Raw genomic sequence first — 12,647 nt, 5'->3', positions numbered from 1 at the left:
TCTTGACCTCGTGATCCACCCGCCTCAGCCTCCCAAAGTGCTGGGATTACAGGCGTGAGCCACCGCGCCCGGCCTGGGGATCACATTTTAACATAAAATTTGGAAGGGGAAAGTATCTAAACTATAGCAGTCACCTTTGTTGTGCAGTTGATAAAACTAACAAAACATAACAATAGATCATTGTCTTTAAAATGAGAAAGTAAGCTATGTATTATGAAAAATATATTCATTGATTACTACAAAGTATGCATCCCAAATCATGTTGAACTTTATTATATGTGATGTATGCACAAATATACAGTGAAGTAGCAAAAGTAAAGTATTAGTAATATATTACATCACTTTTGAACCACTTTTCAGTATTGTAGAAGCGATTTAAACAAATGGCTTTAATTATCAACTATGAGTCCTTTCTAATCTGTGTATTTAGGGAGGATAAGTGCCATTGGCATATAGAAAACTACAACATTTTATCTCTAAATTCCAGTGCCAAACATATGTTTTATAGTAGTATATAAGAGATTTGAATATATAGTTATTATGAATTTTTTTTCTTTTTTTTTTTGTTCTTTTTTTTTTGTGTGTGATGGAGTCTGGGTCTGTCGCCCAAGCTGGAGGGCAGTGGCACGATCTCAGCTCACTGCAATCTCCACCTCTCGGATTCAAGCAATTTTCCTGCCTCAGACTCCTGAGGAGCTGGGATTGCAGGGCCTGACACCACACCCTATTAATTTTTGTATTTTTAATAGAGATGGAGTTTCACTATTTTGGCCAGGCTGGTTTCAAACTCCTGACTTCAAGTGATCCACCCTCCTCAACCTTCCAAAGTGCTGGGACTACAGGAATGAGTCACTGCACCCAGCCTAGTTATTCTGAATTCTAAAGGAGTTGTATATAAGAGAATCTGGAAGTTAGAAATATATTTTACAGTGAGATCTGAAGTTTAGATCTTCACATCATGAATAATGTTTACATGTTGAAACATTGTCCAATCCTGTAAGAATTGGCAACATTGAACACTTTCTACACCTAGTGAGGGCCTCAGGTTGCTTCCACTTATAGGAGAAGAGGAAGGGGAACCAGCAGGTTCAGAGATCACATGTGGCCAGAGGAAGCAAGAGAGAGCTTCAATTTTGCCATTATATGTGACATGTACTTACTTGACATTTAAGTAAGCATGAAAAAGCAAGTAACTTAAAAGCCACAGCCAAACATTTGGCCATTTTATGCATTGTAAACAAAACCTAATGATGACTGGCTTATGTTCATCTTCTCAGGGGTTTGGTTATATCACTGTCTTTATTTTCCGTGAATATGGTGAAAACAATCTGCTTATGCAGTTTAATCCTTTTCAGTTTAGATAAATAACTCAATTAACTTGCAGAATAGTGTTTTAATTTCCAATAAAGAGAGATTATTTTAATGTTCATTCTAAATCGATACGGGTCAGGATAAAAAAGTCAAGTTAAATGCCTAGTTGGAATGGATAATAAGTTACTATATAGATAATTAAGGAAAAGCAAATACAAAACTTGAATATTTGTGCACAAATACAGACCTTTTCAAACAGAACACATTTTAGATGTTCAGAATAAAAGAGTTTTATATTAACTGAGTCATTGCCAGGGATCCACCGTTGAATCAAGTTATCTATGTGACTTTCATTTTTAATGCTAACCTAGCATAGGAACTTATTCAATCAAGGACTTCTACATATTTCTATAGTTTGCTTTTCTCTTCCACATTTGTGCCATCTGTTATTTATCTTGGCTTCTTCTGTTTGTCTTCTAAGTTTTAAGTCATAATTTATTCTAACTTGCTTTTCTAATATTTGCTTTATTTTTCCTTTGCTGTATTCTGTTTTCTAAATCTAATTATTGTACTATAGTTGAGAACTGTTAGAACAAAGTAAACACAGGGGAGAGCTAATTGTATCCTTCCTTGAAATTTTATTTTTCAGGACTACACTGAGAAGGAAAACACCATAGCAAAAGCTCTGGAAGATCTGAGGGCCAATTTTTACTGTGAACTCTGTGACAAGCAGTACTATAAGCATCAGGAGTTTGACAATCACATTAATTCATATGACCATGCTCACAAGCAGGTAAGAAAGAGAAGTGCAAAAATCCTGGCATTTCTGTACTTGTGTAATATTTTTAATTTTGTGGACTATATGAATATGATATGATATTTTATTTAATTTGCTTTACAGTTTTGAAATATGTCCTTTGGGGATGAAAATTTGATGACTTATAGCAAAATCGTTTTTTTATTTCAAAAAAGTAAAGCACCAATAGCAAAGTCTGAAATAAATAATCAACATAAAGAAATACCATTCAATTGCCTTTAACGAGTAACAGTGTTTAGAAAACAATATTCTACAAGTGATGATCCTCTTATTGTCCTCCAATGTATTGTTTTAATATTTAAATCAACAATACTCTATGTAAATGAGCTTAAAATAGTGATAATGTTATAAATGTAATTAATACAAATTTCGCTTTCTAGTATGTCTTATATTTACCAATGCAATTTCATTCATTGTTTAACTAACTTGATACAATATACATTATTAGCATTAATTTATAAACATTTTATATTTTAGCCATCACCTTCAAATACCATGCAGAGTATACATTTTGGTGTTAATTTAAAAGCACATTTTAAGCCTTTGAACCTGCACTAACTTTCTGTTCTATTAGAGTTATTTATTATAAGAGAGAAAAGTAGAGAAAGTGACCAGAGTAAATAATAATGAACCAATTGTGCGTACTTGCTTTTGCTGCCAATACTTGCAGTCTTTTATACCAACTACACTGTGCTTGGAGAGGATGGTGTAGGGAAGAATTTACCCTTCAGTTACATATCTCACTAATTAATGCATACTTAGCTTAATGATCTTTTCTTGCTTTTCTTTCCCCTGGCAGTAGATCTGTTGGCCCACTGGTTAAGGGAAAGGTTTTGATAAAAATATTCCTTTTCTTACATAAAAATACATACAGATAAAGATATCATTGCTTGATTTGAACATTAACATTTATTAGGAAATAGTATTATTTTGTGATAATGTTACTGCATTCGTTTTATCAAATAATTCTGGAATGCTGTTTCTGAATTGGTTAAGTCTGAGAAAATCATTCCTCTGATTTTCCTATGTATCTAAAAGCCTGAATATGTTATTACACATGTTCTTCATTGTGTAAGGTAGGTATTTGGAAGTGTGTGTGTGTGTGTGTGTGTGTGTGTGTGTGTGTTTATATGAGTATTTTAAGAATACCTATTATCTTTTCCAAAGGAATGCTTCATTTAGCCATATGGTTGTCTTGAAGATACAGCGTAAAAGTTAGCCCAAGGGCATTTTCAGTGTCTTATTCTTAGCAAACTTAGTGTACTATATATATTTTATGCAAAGAAGTTAAAGAGAATTTGGACTGGATCTGGCTTGCTATTTTGGTGTTCTAGAGATTCACCTTTGACAATGCTCGGGGTGATCAAATCCTAAAAACAGCTACTCTATCAAAATACTTATAAACTTTGGTAGACAGCACAGTTCTAATTGATTAATTCAACATGATATGATATTCCAATAACTAAAAACATTAAAATCTATATAATCTTTTATGCCTTCCTCATAGGATAATAGTGCCTCTTTGAGTGTGTCTTCCTAGAGAATGCTCTCCTATTTCTGAGCAAATACATCATTGCTATGACCAGAAATCTATACTTCTACCACATAACTCTAACACATTGGGCACTTTGAATGAAGTAGAAGGAGAAACAGATTGGAGGTAGACAATTCAGATTATTCTCTTTTGAGAACTTGAAATTGGGATGGGATTTAAAAGCAAACATGCCTACTGTCTGCAAATGCCTGAACCTGACACTTAAATATGTAGGATTTGTTCAGTGGTGAAGTCCATTTAAAAGCCAGGAAAGCTGGTTTGCATAAAGAGAGTACAGGACAAATGTACAAGAGAATTAGTTATACATGACCCTGTGACAACTGAAAGAGAGTATGGAAATAGCAATTTTGATTTCTAATGGCCTTCAGATTCCTAAAAGCAGTCTTTCATAGAACTTTTATGCAGAGTCTATCCTTGAGTTTTGAGTGATACTTCAGCTAACTCCTAATAAATATACTTAAGACAAAGCAAATGAGCAAACAAAACCAAAACTCTAGCTAATGCTTATTAATACTTGCAACCAAAAAAGTATCTCTTCATAAAATGTTAAGCTATCCGAAGATCAAAGCAATCTTTTTGGTTTCCCTTAGAAAACACCTTTACAAGAAACAGGTACAGGTTGAGTATACCTAATCTGGAAATCTGAAATCCATAATGCTCTGAAGTTTGAAACTCTTTGTATATTGACATGATGCTCAAAGGTAGTGCTCATTTGGACATTTCAGATTTTGGACTTTAGGATGTGAGATGCACAGCTGGGTACATATAATGCAGATATCTCAAAATCTGTAAAAGTAATTCTGAAATCTAAAATACTTCTGGCCCTAGCATTTCAGATAAGGGACACTCAACCTATATACTCAAAATCCATATCACCAGCACTTAAATGTCATATGGGTACTTACATGGAATTGAACACTTCTTGAATGGAATTAGAAAAAGGCAAAGTGTCCATACATCTGATGCATTCATTCCCTACAGAGATATGATTCCAAAGGCTGACAGGTGAAGGGAGAAAGGGAGGAGAATTTATTAATGGAATGAGTCCTAACCCTGTCTCTTACCAACCATATAACCTTGGGTTAAATAATCGAAGGCCCAAAGAATTCAACTGTCTATTATTAGGAAAATTAAATGAGAGAATGCACATTAATATGCATTGGAGAGTACATGCGAAAGAGTAAAAGCACAGTAGGTAATACGTTATTATTATTATTACTTACTAAAATTTATCCTAGAATGTTTGGGACACTGACAATTTGCCTTTGAGGCCATCCTTTATTTAGGCTTCCCAGTGAGGATCTATTTTTGCTTCATGCAGGCTAATAGAGTCCAAAGCACATCCAGGTAATCTTGACCTAAGAGCTGTTGTGAGTGCCTCATGTATCTTTGCAAATATGTTATGACAGAATTATGTGTTGCTTTGAACCCTAAACTTCAAAGGAAATTCAGTTTCCTTTCATCCACATTCTTTTTGCATAACTTTAAAATCTCTCAAGCACTTATCACTAAGACTTGCCTACAGAGGGTTAAAAAGAAAAAGAAGTACAGGGATACAGATATGATTACAATAGCTCACAAATTTGTCTCTTTCTTTGATTTTTTTTTAACTTTGTAACTCAAAAGATGTTGGATTATAACCCTTTTAGGACAGGGTTTCTTTTTTACATGTCCTTATCTTCCCAGTATCTAGTGAAGTGTCTTGCACAATTTAGACACACGATTAATGCTGCTCATATAAATACATGTAAAAAGGCTATAGTCAAAATTCATTTTGAGATATTGTATTTTATATTCTTCAGCATAAAACAAAATGTAATGCTTTCATTTTTTAAGTCACAGATCTATGTAATTAATCTCTCTTTGGAAAATGGAAAATGAATACAAAACTCAGGATAGTGGTTACTTTAAGGGATGATATAGGCTTATGGGATACCATAGGAGATGATACCATGTGATACATATTCCAATTCTTAAACTGGATGGTGGCCTCAGTTATTCAATTTAGTATATAATGCTTTCTATAATTGTATATATCAAATACTACATAATTTATTAAACAAGGAAATATCATGAAAATAAGTCAATATCGTGATCTTAAACTCTCTGAAACTATCCTATCAAAGGTACAGAATGAGAGAATGCACATTAATATGCACCTCTTCCCTGTGCCATTCAAATCTTTCACCATTTCTTAAAATGTATATATGTATATAATTTAGACACCCAATTAATGCTGCTCATATAACTAAATGTAAAAAGGCTAGAGTCAAAATTCATTTTCAGATTTTGTAATAATATACAATTTTATGGTCAGTAAGAGCTTTAGAAAATAAAATAATGTATTTATGGGTTTACACATAGATGAAACTATTTTTAAGGAGTATGTTGCATATGAAGATGGTGTGACTATTATAAGATGAATGAGTTATTTGAACATTTATAAATATCCATCCTTCATAAGAGTAATGCTACTGATGATAATAATAACAATTGACATATAATATGTGCACTCTACAAAATTCTTCATATGCATAAAACCATTTAATCTTGATATAGTTTAGATTTACATTGTTTTTCTATGTAAGAATATAATTTAAGAGCAAATAACTCTTCCAGAAATGGCTTAGAACTTTCACTTTCATCGGCAGAGCATACAAGATACTCTGAAGGACTCCTCTACTACAAAATAAGTAGATCTTCCACAAAACAAGTTTTTAATTCAATTGCTGAATTCCTAGAAAGGATGATATCTCCAAAGAGCCCCCACTACCAGCACCACCCTGGGAGGCTGAGTATGAATTTACTGCCTAAAACCTGGGCTTACAGTAATAGTCACCTATAAAGAGTGAAATTGAATGAAGAGTAAATACCACTGTGACTTTGTAACCTGGAAAATGAACTGTGGACAGCAGGTGATTTCTGGGTTAAAATGAAAGCTGCCCTTAGATTTTAACTGGAATATACAAATTATTCCAGAAAAAAAAAAAAGCAAACAATTTAGATTCTCCACTGCTATTATTAACAAAACAGGAATTCACAATCAAAGATCTTAAAAAAAAAAAATATGTATACCAAGAGAAAAATCACCGAAAGTGAGAATTAACAGGAAAAAGTTACTTGAGTATTGGGGACATTACATACAGAATACAATATAAACGTATGTATGAAATGTTTAAATTAGTAAAAAGTATAACAATAATAACATTAAAGAACCTTTTAGAAGGACTGTGAAAAGTTTTATAATGAACATTTAGAAATGTTCTAAAAGCAAACTGTAATTATTTAAAATTAAATTGTTTAAGAAAACAGATTACTTAATTTAATATTTTAGTTCAGGTTACTAGTAGAATAAAAAGAGATGAAGAAAAACAAAGTAGGAAAATGGAAGACCCTTATCAAGAAATTACTCAGACCATTTCACAAGGAAAGCAAGAGCTAAAATCTCATATATACCCAGAGTGAAGAAATAGATGGTTTTCAAAACAGAGTGGAGCAGATAATCTAGAATTGGAACACAGAAAACTATCATTCAAGAATTAAGAATGAATGAAAACCTACTTCTAATTTCTTTTGAAAAAGATTGAGAAAGCTCACTAGTTATTAAAGGAAACTAAGATACAAACAAAATGTGTTTAAAACTAAATATTTTCATTAAAATGTTATAAATATCTTTCATGATATTGGTATTTGTTTTATAAAATTCAGTAAATGTATATGAAAGCTATTTTGGCCGGGCGCGGTGGCTCAAGCCTGTAATCCCAGCACTTTGGGAGGCCGAGGCGGGTGGATCACGAGGTCGAGAGATCGAGACCATCCTGGTCAACAAGGTGAAACCCCGTCTCTACTAAAAATACAAAAAGTTAGCTGGGCATGGTGGTGCGTGCCTGTAATCCCAGCTACTTAGGAGTCTGAGGCAGGAGAATTGCCTGAGCCCAGGAGGCGGAGGTTGCAGTGAGCCGAGATCGCGCCATTGCACTCCAGCCTGGGTAACAAGAGCGAAACTCCGTCTCAAAAAAAAAAAAAAAAAAAAGAAAAAGAAAAAGAAAAGCTATTTTAAACCAAGAATAAATGTTACTTAATCTGGCAAAAGCTATCTAACTTACATATGAAGAAACATCATTCTTTGTCATGAAACACCAAACACATTCTTTTTAGGATTAAAAGTAAGACAAGAATGTCAACTATTCTTGAACACAATACTAAGGTCTTAGTGCAAAAACAAATGAACAACAACAAAATAGGCATTAAAGTGAAGAAACAAAGCAATCATTACTCACAGATCCTATAATGGTCTAATAAAAATTTGGAAAGTTGTCTGGCTACTATATTGCATTTCTGGACTTGTAACAAATTTTGAGAGAAAGAAAATAAAATTAAATACCAATCAGAAGAACAATAAACCATATGTGATACTAAATGACAAACCTAAAAATGCCACACAACTTCAAATTAGGAAAGTTAGAAAATTGTTTTTAAAATGCATTAAATGGAAAGACAAAAACCTGTTCATATATACATATAAAAATATATATAATCATAGGGACATCAATTTGCCCCAAAACTGACCTCAGATTCAACAAAGCTTTTAGTCTAACCTTCAATATTGTTTTGTAATAAACTTCTCAAGCCAATTCCAAAATTTATATATAAGAATAAATACAGTCCTGAACAAATAACAAAAAAGTGGTGAGATCTGGCCTAACAGTTACCAAGACTATTACATACTGTCCTACATTCTGAAAGTGTGTTTTGTTGATACAGGTATACACAGATTGATGAATGGAGCATACTATAGACCTGTGACACAGATACTATATTTAGAAATTTATTAAGTGACAGAAGCAGAGAGCAGGTCAATAATGAAGGGGCATACTTTCCAAAACTTTTATTTGATGATGGATTATCCCTATTTTTAAAAGAGATTGATCTTTTCTTCATTAACAAATAAAATCAATGTCATATGAAGAGTTTAAAATTGAAGAGTTTAAAATGCAAGTCAGAACTTTATATATTTTAGGAACATATGTAGGAAATTATTTTTATGACATTGGGGTATATAGGTATAACTTGTAGAAGATATTGAAAGCATATGTTTTTAATGACAGCACTTTTGAACATTGAGGTGGGTGGATTGATTGAGACCAGCCTGAGCAATATAGTAACACCTTGTATCTACAGAAAATACAAAAATTAGTTGACCACCAAGGCCCATGCAGGTAGTCCCAGCTATGCAGGAAACTGAGGAGGGAGGACCACTTGAGCCCGGGAGGTTAAAGCTGCAGTGAGCCATGAATGCACCGCACCACTGCACTGCAGCCTGGGTGACAGAGAAAGACCTGTCTCAATTACAAACAAACAAACAAAACATACAGAACACACAAAGTGTTGTGTGAAAGTTTCATAAGTTTAACTATATGTAATATGATACTTATTACTAGACATTTATAATAAATAGCATAAAAAGGCAAGCCAGAAATTGGGAAAATATATCTGCAACCTACAAAACCAAGAAGGATTTAGTACTAAGATTCTATTGTAGAAATATAAATGCATGAGAAAAACAGAAATAAAGCCGGGCGCGGTAGCTCAAGCCTGTAGTCCCAGCACTTTGGGAGGCCGAGGCGGGTAGATCAAGAGGTCAAGAGATCGAGTCCATCCTGGTAAACATGGTGAAACCCCGTCTCTACTAAAAATACAAAAAAAAAAAAAAAAAAAAAAAAAAAAAAATCAGCTGGGCATGGTGGCACATGCCTGTAATTCCAGCTACTCAGGAGGCTGAGGCAGGAGAATTGCCTGAACCCAGCAGGCGGAGGTTGCGGTGAGCCGAGATCGCGCCATTGCACTCCAGCCTGGGTAACCAGAGCGAAACTCCGTCTCAAAAAAAAAAAACAAAAACGAAAAGAAAAGAAAAACAGAAATAATCCAGTAGAAAACTTTAGTGTTTCCTTTTTTGTGAACTAGCCTCACAAAAAAATGTGAGCGTAGTTCACAAAAAAGGAAACACTAAAGGCTTATGTGTGTATTAAAAATTAGTCAAAAATAAGCTCCAGTGTTACAACTGCCAGGTTGAAAAAATAGTTGATAATATCAAGTGACAATGTCGATAAATAGAAACACTACACATCATTTTTGAAAGTATGAATTGAGTTAGCAACTCAGGAAAACAATCTTGTAAATTCATACATTAATATATTAAAACTAATCTCTAATATTCGAATAGATATGAACAACAAAATTTGTGAATAAATAATGATATATTCACAAAATGCAAAAATTATTCTGCAGTGCAAATTAACTGTAGGTAAATCTTTCATGAAAGAATCTTATAAATAAAAATAGTGAACAGTAAGTTGCAGAGTCTACTCACTTTTTAGTCTTCAAAGTAAAGCAAAATGTAATGCTTTCATTTTTAAGGTTACAGATATAAGTGATAAATCGCTATTAGAAAGTGAAAAATGATGAATACAAAACTCAGGATAGTGGTTACTTCAAGAGGTGATATAGGGTGATGGGATACCATAGGAGATGTAACCATGTGAAATATATTCTAGTTCTTAGACTACATAGGGGGATCAAAGCTATTCAACTTAGTATATAATGCTTTATGTGATTGCAATATCATATCATACATCAAATACTGCATGCTAAATCATTAAGCCAGGAAATCTAATAAAACAAATATTATATCAAATTCTCTGCAACTATTGTATTACAGATATAGAAGCTGACTTAATTTCAGGTAAATACTAACTCAGTAGCAAATGAAGAATTCCAATTAATGCTATTGTTAACTTGCCCCTGTGCCATTCAAGTCTTTCACCATTTCCTAAAAAAAAAAAAAAAAAAAAAAAAAAAAGGATGCACATATCTCCCCTGTTCATTAATTATGAGAGTAGTCTTGTTTCAAATTTCATTTTGTTAGAATTTAATCAATATTAAAATAGAATTTTCTATGAAAAATCAAAAGACAGTGATGTATTTTCATGACTCTTTCTCTTTTGTCACCTGCCCAAACAAGGCTTTTTTTTATTAATGTAAAAAATGCTCAAATTTCTGTCACACTTACGTTCTTACAGCATGTTTTATTCAAAAACCCAGAGAAGCACAGGATTTTATTAATGCATACAAAATTTAATTTTATGCAGAGAAATGTTAAGTGCAAATCATTATCTTAAACTACATATGCACTAATGTTTAAATTATTATTGTAAAAACATGGGAAATAGCTTTACATAACAGGAGATACAGTACTTTAAGGATAACTATAGATCTCAGTATTCTGTGATGGCCTTACTTTCTACCACTGTACTAATTTAATTATGGAAAGTCCTTATTTGGATAATAAATAATATGGTCAGAATATGTATGTTTGTTGAAAAGCGGCAACGTATTTGGATACTTTTTAAAAGATGGAAGTATAAAGGCAATGGCCTAGTAAATGTGACTCTTCATACTAGTATAATGTATAGTTAAAAACCTATGTGTCAGACAGAGTTTGGATGTTTTTGCCCTCCGAATCTAAAGGAAGGTGCTTGGATCTCTGGGGCTAATAATTTATGAAATGTGGTGCCATTCTCATGGCAAGGAGTTTTCATTTACTCCCCAGAGCTGTTTGTTAAAAAGAGCGTGAAACCACCTCCCTCTTTCTTGTGCCCTTTCTGGACATGTCATCTTCCCACGCTGGCACCCCTTCCCTGAGTGGAAGCAGGCTGAAGTCCTCACCAGAAGCAGATGTCGCCCTCATGTTTCTTGTATAGTCTGCAGAACTGTGAATCAAATCAGCCTCTTTTCTTTATAAATTACTAAGCTTCAGATATTCCTTTATAGCAACACCAATGTACCGAGAGGCTGTCCTTCATAAATCATCAACATGAACTTAATTCTCAATTTCATACTTTCTAAGTGGTTCTTTCTTTCTTTTTTTTTGAGACCGAGTTTCGTTCTTGTTACCCAGGCTGGAGTGCCATGGCTCGATCTCGGCTCACCGCAACCTCTGCCTCCTGGGTTCAGGCAATTCTCCTGCCTCAGCCTCCTGAGTAGCTGGGATTACAGGCATGTGCCACCATGCACAGCTAATTTTTTGTATTTTTAGTAGAGACGGGGTTTCACCATGTTGACCGGGATGGTCTCGATCTCTTGACCTCGTGATCCACCCTCCTCGGCCTCCCAAAGTGCTGGGATTACAGGCTTGAGCCACCGCGCCCGGCCCTAAGTGGTTCTTTCATGTATCAAGATAATTAAAATAGTTCTCAGTAAAGGTGTATCATTCTGAATTTTAGTCATTGATATATATTTAAAAAAAAAAGAGAGAGAGAGAGAAAGCTCAGAATCAGGTAAAGAGAAAAAAATTTCCTCTAGACTTGTTCATCTGCCCTTAAAGAAAAGCTGTAGGTATGTCTGTCCTCTCACCTGGTAGACTGTGGGCAATTCAGAGTGATTTTCCCTGTAAGAGATTTGTCACATTGATGCTATGAAGAGATAGAAAAGGGAATGATTGCCTTATTGCTGCTGCCCCTCAAACATCTTGATTTTTGCTTTAGTGGTTTCAATGTAACTGAAATACCTCCCAATAGGCACTGAAATGACCTTCACTTCAGCAAGTCAAGATTCAGTGCTTTGCAGCATGCTGTTTTGTTCTGCCCTAGAGGAAGTCAAGTTCAGGCCAGGTTGTTGGAATGTTTTGTTTCTTTAGGGACTTCTATTGCTGTAGAAATGGAACAGATTTAGTCCCAAATTTGAGCATTTCCTAATAACTTAAACTGCTGTTTGGTGATCTGACACTTAAAGGAATTACTTCTTGATATTTGGTAATAGAAATAATCATTTGTGAGAAAAAAAAATGTGCTAAAGCATAAATTAAAAGTAGGAGATACTGTTAAGGTAACGTACAATACAATCACTTCAAATATCTTCCAGTGGTGTGTACTTCAATCTAATTGAAGTTCTGATGGTTTTTATTTT

At 33.8% G+C, this 12,647-nt stretch overlaps 1 protein-coding gene across 1 annotated transcript in view; it reads left to right on the top strand.

The window, feature by feature from the left end:
* ZNF804A (zinc finger protein 804A) overlaps nt 1-12,647 on the top strand; it is a 316,589-nt gene that overhangs the window by 237,339 nt on the left and 66,603 nt on the right. The window contains exon 2 of the mRNA XM_003921789.3: nt 1,961-2,104. Within this exon, the coding sequence (XP_003921838.2) occupies nt 1,961-2,104 (144 nt within the window). The remainder of the gene's footprint in view (nt 1-1,960; nt 2,105-12,647) is intronic.

Source organism: Saimiri boliviensis, chromosome 5, assembly GCF_048565385.1.
Source record: "Saimiri boliviensis isolate mSaiBol1 chromosome 5, mSaiBol1.pri, whole genome shotgun sequence".
In the NCBI taxonomy this organism is placed as follows: domain Eukaryota; kingdom Metazoa; phylum Chordata; class Mammalia; order Primates; family Cebidae; genus Saimiri; species Saimiri boliviensis.
The sequence above is the reverse complement of the archived record's forward strand: the minus strand, read 5'-3'. Positions and strand labels throughout refer to the sequence as shown.